Below are 8,989 nucleotides of genomic sequence, written 5' to 3' on the forward strand. Positions count from 1 at the left end.
GCCCCTTCAAACTTTTTTTCCTTTAAATGTGCTCCCCAATCTCTGTGCTTGCTTTATATATTTCCAYCACCTTACAAAATGCTGCAATGAACTCTAAAAGTGGGCTTGGACTCAAAATGTATCCTCACTGTTTTCTGGGCATAATCTGTAACAGGTTAGGTTGCTGACAATATACATATTGGAATAATCCCATAAGTATTAGGATGGACAACAYCATTTGTGACAGTGAATGAGACTGAAAGCAAGTGAATTGAAATTACTTGTGGAAACTCCCAGCACATCTTCTTTGGCTTTTTATCTCTGCAGTTGACATGTGATACAGTAATTGTCTTACTCACATTCCTGTCTTCTCTGCTTGTTGAGTTTGTTGAAGTTTCTTGTATCAGACACACATTTATTTGCAACCATTTCCAAGATGGCGACTATTGCCTAAATCAGTTGCTGAAACTTGAATTCCATGCTGGAAATATTTAGTCATGCACAACTCAGTCATGCACAACTCTACTTTCCCTTCCCAGTATAAAACTACATTTTCTTCTGTTTACTGAAGTTTAGTAAAAGAGTAATTTTTTTTTCTATTATTTTAAAGTTTCCACTGAGTCCATTTCCTGGAGGKATGCTTCTTTTTTGCCAATATACAGCAAGTATACACAGGACCCAGATCGAAACACAGGTCACACAAATGACAGAGTAACATTATTATTCCCACAAAGYAGCTCTAAGGATATTGGCTGCCTATGCTGCATACAGAGGTTTTGGCATCCACAAAAACAAATGCAGAGATGGGAAAGTTGTACACGTACCTAAAACACATTTTGAGTAGTCTGCCACACAGTGTTTCTGAAAAAACAACCTTTCACTGGTGAGTGACATATTTTCATTTCATAAAGGAGAGAGGGGATTTGAGAATATACATTTTTATTAATTCTGCAACAAATCAAAACTGRACTCTGGAAAATGTTTTTAATTTCCATGAAAATGTCATTTCTTTGGCTCTGACTTGCTGGCAGTGATTTTTTTCCCAATGCTTTAGTAACAATAACATGGCATTTTTACAACAGAGAGTAACTGGCACATGCTGTAATTTTGTGTTTTCCCAAGAGAAAAAGAAGAAAGAGCTTTAAAATGGTAACAGTGAAATGGTTACTGCTCATGTTTATTGACAACAGGGGTGTTTTTAAAATGTTATGTTTAAACTCAGTGAATGCAGCTGTTGCCCTTGAGTGCAAACTACCACCAGGAAAATTGGTACTGCAGAAGAGATCAATGTTCTCTATTCCAGGTATCTCGCTCAACTAATCTTCACCTAATTTTGATTAAGGTGTCTTCATATATATATATTTACATTGAACAGAAGTTAAGAAAATTTATTAGCACGGGTGACAGCTCGGTCCATAAGGACCAACAGAACTTCAGCCTCAGAAGGAATACAGAAAGAAGTAATTAGTTCCCATAAGACTTCTGTTAGCAAAAAAATGTTTAACTTTTTTTTCTGCAGACAACCTACACCCCTATGAAGCTTTAATACTCCTTAAATTTCATGGGGCCTAAATAATCGTGCTGGTGATAGGTACCCACTAGTACGAAGCTGATAAATCAAGCTATGAGGTTTTTTTTCTTCACTGATGAGCTGTTCCTAGAAGGATTCCAAAAGGCTTTCCTCCAGTGACACTGGAAAGCATTTGAGCCTTTTATTTGTCATTTGTTCAAATTAAGAATACTAATACATCTAAGCTCAGATAAAGGTGGATTTCTTCTGCTATTTTTTGTCTTCATTTTATTAAGCATATTCTCATCTCCATTCATGAAATATAGAGAAGCATCCTAGAGTGGTAAATCCACTTAGATAGCAAGGTGATGCAGGCAGTAAAAGAAAATAATGTGGAGCACTTTATGGACAAAAGACATGCCCTGATAAACACYACATGTGTGTTTATCACATGTAGATGCAGACAAAATGGCAAAGAGAGAAGTTTAAATGGAATACTGTGGTTTTGAAATAATTTTGAAAGGTGATGATATTCGGAGCTCAACAGTTTTAAAGAGACACCAGTGAAGATCCCAATGACCATTAACTTCATGAATATTTTCTTGTGCATGCCCACCTTTCTCACAACTGCATTTAGCTAGCATTTTGGTGTCAGGGATTGAAAGCAAAGCATGAAGAAGTACAATACTTCCTGGACACTTGGGTTATTCCACAGAAAAGGCAACTTTAAAGGAAATACCAAATATTCTCCTGAAGTTAAAGAACACTCTTAGAAATAAAAAGCCCCTCTATAAATACGGCTTTTTGAAAACAAGAGTAACTAGCACTACATGGTAAAAAAACCACCTGTGCTACACAATTCATCCAGGAGCACAGCCCATGTCACCAGTCAGAAGCATGAGAAAGTCAGGACTTAGTTACAGCTACTGTGGTTTCTCTCTTTTCTCTGTGGGGTGGTATCTTGAGAGAGATGACCAAAAGGAGACTGTGAAGTACTACAGCTATGTTCACAGAATCATTAAGGTTGGAAAAGACCTCCAAGACCATTCAGTCCAACCTTCGAGCAAACACTGTTATGTCAACTAAAMCACACCAAGTGCCAAAATCCAGTCGTTCTTTGAATAMTTCCAGGGATGGTGACTCCACCACCTCCCTGGACAGTCTGTTTTAATGCCTGACCGCACTTTCAGTGAARAAATTTTTCCTGATGCYCAACCCAAATCCCCCCTGACACAGCTTGAGGCCATTTCCTCTTGCCCTGTAGCTGGCTGCCTGGGAGAAAAGGCCAACCCCCCATGAACGGCACGGCAAACACTGGAAAGAGCAGATGGTAGTGATGTTCTGTGTACCTGTAATTTATTTAGAAGACACCAATATTGAAGTCTTTATATTCAGTTGCTTGTCATGGGTGTGTGCCTAAACCACTCCTACCCTCACATGCCTTTGGGCTAGATCTCTTYTGCATCACCAACATTCTTACTTTACGTTCTTATCTACAAAGGCATCCAAAATGAAAACAGTAGAGTTCTGCCTACAGTTAAACTGCTCCCTTCTTTGCAGTAGTAGTGGGAAATCCAAGCCAAGGAAGACAAAAAACTCCCCATCCAAACCTAAAACCTTGGAAAACTCAGGTTTTGGGTGTGCAGAAGTATTATCCAGCATCAAACTGTTTATTAGGAGGAATTATTGTCCTATGTCAATATCTGCCATGATAGCTCTGTCACATTTCATTGGTTTCACTTTAAATCCCGTATCTCTTATTATCCAAAGTCCTTAGTGGAGGCCCTGAGAGCCTATTTCTTGTAACAYAGCCCTGAAGTTGTGAGACACAATTGGCAACACCACACAATTCACATGTAAACYGGCTACCCCAACACAATCCAGTGCTCAGTGAGATAAGGTGGCAGCTTTGATCATTGGCTATCTGTTGTCCTCTATAACAATGGTTCTTCGTGGATARGTCTCAACGTCCACAAATATGTAGCGGACCTCAAATCTTCCTGTTTCAGGATTCTGAAAAGAAAACAATTTCAGAGTGTTTTTTTCTTTTTGGTAGTTTAAATTCAAGGCTAAGCTTGTCAGCTGTATCAAGCAATTGCACATACCTCTTTGACTTCCACATGGACTGTTCCCTGTTTCCCTGTTTCAGTGCCCTCAATATAGAACTTCAAACGCATATATTTCAGTCCGTCCTTCACGTATTCAATGTGACTAAAAACAGCAAAACAAAACAAAAACCCAACCACCCAGCAAGGATACAGATTATATGATAGTTAAGACTTCAAATTTAAACTTACTTAGAGGAGTTGCTTACTTATTTTGTAAGAAAGTGTATTCCGGTGCTGTCCTTATGCTACCTTGGGTTCGTTCTCTACTGCTCCTCTCAAGCTTTACTGTGAGTGCCTAAGGACTAGTGGAGTTAGAAGAGCTAATTAGGTGCTGAGGATTAAGAGATGAAATGCTTAAATGTCCTCACCCCAGTCCTCCCCTCAAAACTGAAAAGCAATCCATGCCAAAGACTATGGAAATTCCTTTTATTTATTCTAAAAAAAAMCCCTGATTCGGAGCCTGACATCTAGAAAAGGATCCCACATCACCAAGACTTTYAGAGTTTTTTTAGGCACTTAAACTAAGTTATCAAGCCAAAACACACAAAGCATGTTTTTTYACCTTAATTATCAGGTTGGTTAAACCACAACAAAACAAACAGTTTTGTGCTTTACATACTTGGCAATAATTTTGTTGTGCTGAATTGCGTGACTTTGGCACTGATAGGAGATCTCCAATCTAAATGCTGATATTTAGATTGGAGTTGGGTTATGCTCAAGTATTAAATAAATAGCACACCACTTTCAAATGATCAATTTGGGAAACTAATGGTCCAACAAGAGTTCTGGTGCCAGTTTATGTTTCCTGTTGAAATTACTAAGTGCTGTGAACTGCCAAGCTTTTATTTCCATCAGTCATACCAGGTACACACTGTGAAATAATCTTCCAATACAGCTTAAAGTGACATGATGACTTAGAGGAAACAAATATGAATGAAGAGTCCTGGTGAAGCAAATTTACATTCAAGGTGTTCATACAGGAAAAAAACCCTGTAGATTTTTGAGAMTTTTAAGATCATACCTATGCCGCAATTGCAAACTCTACAATCTTATACAGTTCTCAGCTCAAAAATTTATTTAAAATACTAGGCATTCAAATGATGGAAATGAAAAACTAGGAAAACTGATTGATAGAATRTTTACTTATTTACATCGTTTGCTTTACAGATAGGTGCTTAGAATGTTTGTGCGTCACCATTTCATTCAGAAGTTTCACTTTAAACAGTTCTTCATGAAGTCTGGTGAAGGAATAAAGCTTCATCCAGAAAAAGTCCTTTTGTCCAGACAAAATAAAATCTCAATTTCATGGTTCAAGTTGTGTATCTGGACTTTGGTGTCTCATCCTACACGAAACTTCATTGAATATATTCCAGTCAAAGAAGCCAATAAAGATAGGCAAAGCAGGGCAGATTTAAGTTTTGAAAAAATAGTTCTGTTGTTTTTCTCAAAAGGAAAATAATCAATAGACAGTCATGGRAGGCTTAGGTGATAGATGTTCTGTTAAATACATAGTAGAGATATGGCCTCAAGTACCAAAAACGATTCTGTGTATCAGCTCAGAACAGTTTCTGACTGCAAACTTCAATCAGAATCCTACTCCCACTATGCGAGCCTAGGCCTCCGTACCACTTTCTTCAGACTCATTCTATATTTTGGAGAGACCAGCTCAATGCTTACCATTGCCTGTTTTGAGGCACTCAGAATTGCCATTTTATATTGTATGTACACTGTACTTAGTGGTATATATCACATGATAACACACAAGAGGTACTGCAAAAGACTCTTATGTTCAATCAAGTGACAGGATACATCACATATAGTTCATCACACATAGTTCATCACACATAGTTCATCACACATAGTTCATAACGTGGCACAAAAATACCTTGTGACACAAAAATATCTTTGCTGTACAAAAACTAATGCCTTTATGGGGCAAGCACTAAGGGGTACCTGACATGTTGTCGTCTTCCTCTTCTTGTTGCCTCTCCATAACCTTTGATAGAGTCACCAAAAACACCAATTATCTACAAGAGAAAAGAGGTTTGAGTTGTCAGAAGGGATCAAAACCAGATATTTCAGTATCATCACACACCTCTGTGAATGCATCTTCTTTTAGCAAARTGCCCCTAGAGAATCTAATGTGTCAAGAGTAGAAGAGTTTATGAAAGAGAACAGTTTAAGGAAAATTCCTCTGTATTCCCGTCCTTTTCTTTATAGTCCCAGAAAGAATGTCTAAAATAAATCCTACYGTTATCTTCCATTTGTACTGCTCTGAGATCAATATGTGTAAACTGACATTTTGGGTAAAAGGGAAAAAAAGCACAAAATATTTGCTCATGTCACCTCCAAGATAATATGTCTCAAAGTTTAAAATGCAAATGCATTCCCCTTCACATTATCTAAAAAAACACCATTGAATTCAGTAGTTTTGTTTTCAGATCTATAGTCAGAGTAGATTAACTTAGTCTTTAACTTACTTTAAATAGGTTTTACTGTGCAAGTACTGGAAAGAAGATTTCATTCTACAAACTTGTTCCAAAGCATTTTTCCATTCAGTTTTATTCTAGCAACAACTTGTCACTTCATTTCTAGGTTATCCTCAAAGGCATCTGCAGTAACCTTGTTTGAAAGATGTTTTGTCTGAAGTAGTGTTTTTTAAAATCYAGTTTTACATTGATTTTTGTTTACACCTAGCTATGACTGTGTCATCTTGTGACTGTTCTCTACCTCTCTTCCTGTTTCCCACAGGAATGCTAATTGTGCTTCAAAAGAAGAATTTAAATTCCTGGATATCTATGTAGTGCCTCGCAGATTGATAGAACCGTAGCGAAGTGTCACAACAGAATAACTGTCCTGAGAAAAGASAGTAGGTTACATCTACAGAACTTCTGTGGGATTAGGCCTCTCTGACCTGCACAACTCAAGTGTTTAGAGGCACTCAGGTATGTCCTAAGACCTTCTGTATAGTGACATAAGCACACGCTCTGAAGGGAAGACTTTATTTCCTTCCATCTGTTTTTGTGCTGTGGCATATTCAGTTTGCTTCTAGCAAGCTAATTCACACAGGCTCAATGCTTGCACTGTCTTGCCCTAAYGCAGGCTCTGCTCTGGAGAGCATGACCACCCCATGCCAGCTAAAAGCACTGGCAGAACTGCCAAACACGATGTGGGTGTTCCCATGGCTTCTGAGAGTCCTTCTAGGAACTTTTGACCTGAAGAGATACAGTAACTACTGAGAAACATAAACTGACGACAAAASTTCAAAAACCAACCTCAGGGTGAGATCTGCATTTTTCCAAGGCATCTCCATAGATCTTATTTGGACTAGAAGAAGAGAACAGCTCTTTAAAGATCACATAGAACAAACCACCTGTAACAGAAACAACAGTAAAAGGAATGAAAACTTATCAAACTAGAAGGAATTAATTAAAACTGTATTCTGATAAAGAATCTAATTWAAAAAGTAACCTGTAACACCAATTCCAACAAGCACCACAATGAAATAGGTAAAGTCTCTTCCAGCTTCTTTCACTGAAATAAGACAGAAAATACAGAAGTTACGATCTTGGACAATAAGACTTGTGTGGCTTTCATACATAAACACTCATAGTCTTCAGCTCAAATAACATTTTGGCAGAAGAAAAAATTCCAGTAACAGTTTCCATAATGCCTCATCCCCGTAAAAGAGACCATGGAACATCCCTTATATTGTACAGGGCATGTTTAAATATCTGTGTTAAGCCTTATTATTTTCTCTTTTCCTACTAGATGTTCTCAAGATCCAAAGTAGCAAATACTGCTAYTTTTTGGGTACATGAGATTTTTTAGGAACTAATGAGATATTTAGCACTGCAGTATTCAAGCTACCACCAAAACCCACAATCACTGCAATCCTTACGCAAAGAAAAGGAGAAGTAAAAACAAAGCAGGGAAAGYTTATGAATTGCCCCCACTGAAAAGAACTGATCTTATGAATTATCAATCAAAAGAAAAACAAAAAGGGAGAATATTAGACCAAAATATGTTTTATTAACGTAACTGCTGTTTATCTGATTAGCTTTTATCTACCAATTTTGATCTAAAGTACTAGTAAAAGTGTCAGTATACACTGCAAAATAAATAKGAAATTCTCTGTTTCAAAGCATTTTTGGACTACTTGGAAAGAGACTACTATCTTTTAGTGGTAAAGTGTGCCTTTCAGTGGAGCACACAGACAAAACCTTAGTAACTATTTCTCCTGCAATTTTCTAATCAGTTGAAGGTGATTTCCATAAGCCATTTCAAAGCACTTAGAATTTCTGAGGCTAATTCTATAGTAACCACTTTCACTGAAGTGAATGAGCCCAACCAAAGTGAAGGCAATGCCACAAAGAAACTATCACATGTAGAGCTTTGACAATTTTRTTGGAGATGAATTTATTTCAACAGCCCTCCAGAGAGGCTTCATGTGATAGGCTTTCCTTCTGAAAAGGAAAACAAGAGGCCATTACATCTTGTGACTGATACAACTTGAATCAACAGGCTGTTCAGAAGTCATATAATTTGTTCTGATTGTGTAATGCGTACACAGAAATGTAACAGCTGCTCCAAAGAATACAATGTGAAAAGAAAGAGACTTAGCGTGCTGAGTCTTTTTTTTTTTTTTTTTTTTTTTTTTTTTTTTTTTTTTTTTTTTTTTCTAAATACTTGAGGTTTGGAGCTACAAAACTTCAGCTGCAGAATGAACTGTCGCCAGCCCGGCTGAGTAGCACACATCTCCCGCCTTACCTTTTTGAGCCGCCGACACCAGCGTTTCCTCGTTCAGCGCCCTTTGCACGGACACATCTTTGCTATTATCGCCAGGTTTTTCAGCTCTCAGYCCTCCCGCCTGCGTCCCGATGCTCTGACGGGCGGCCCGGAGCAGCAGCGGGGGCTGGTGCTGCCACCTCAAGCAGGAGCAGGASCCGGTCCCGGTCCCGGTGCTGGTGSCGGTGCCCAGGAGCGCCCAGCCGCGAGTGGCGAGCAGCCAGCGGCCCAGGCAGCCCCGCCCGAGGGAGGCGGGCAGCGCTCCGGCCAGCATCCCGGCCACGGCTCCCTCSCCCTCACAGGGGCACGGCCGAGCCGAACGGAGAGCTTGTGCTGCTCGTCACCGCTCTACCGGGGGACGCTTGGAGAAGTGCCCGGGCAGCCTCCCACCCCCAGCAGCCGCTGCTCCTGTTCAGSAGCCCACCTGACCCTTTACCGCCGCGGACCGCCGCTCGCCGCTGCCCCGGCGGAAATGTTYGGGACGGTGGAGCAGCGAGCGGCGGCAGCGGGCCCTGGGAGCGGTAGTTTGAGCGGGCTCCCTCTCCCGCCCGCCGCCGGGAGCGGCTCCCAGCGCGGTCACTACAGCGCCCGCCATGCCTAGCGC

At 39.8% G+C, this 8,989-nt stretch overlaps 1 protein-coding gene across 1 annotated transcript; it reads right to left on the reverse strand.

Annotated features, from left to right (window-relative positions):
• Positions 1 to 488: 488 nt before the first annotated feature.
• TIMM21 (translocase of inner mitochondrial membrane 21) lies at positions 489 to 8,893 on the reverse strand. The gene is made up of 6 exons (XM_057373506.1): positions 8,368 to 8,893; positions 7,069 to 7,131; positions 6,873 to 6,970; positions 5,551 to 5,624; positions 3,595 to 3,700; positions 489 to 3,502 (listed from the first exon to the last, which is right to left on the reverse strand). The coding sequence occupies exons 1-6, from the start codon at positions 8,657 to 8,659 to the stop codon at positions 3,410 to 3,412; spliced, it is 726 nt and encodes a 241-aa protein (XP_057229489.1). The 5' UTR covers positions 8,660 to 8,893; the 3' UTR covers positions 489 to 3,409.
• Between the last annotated feature and the right edge of the window lie 96 nt (positions 8,894 to 8,989).

The sequence above is a fragment of the Malurus melanocephalus genome, unplaced genomic scaffold (assembly GCF_030028575.1).
Source record: "Malurus melanocephalus ecotype Western Australia unplaced genomic scaffold, MMel_1.1 scaffold_200, whole genome shotgun sequence".
NCBI lineage: Eukaryota > Metazoa > Chordata > Aves > Passeriformes > Maluridae > Malurus > Malurus melanocephalus.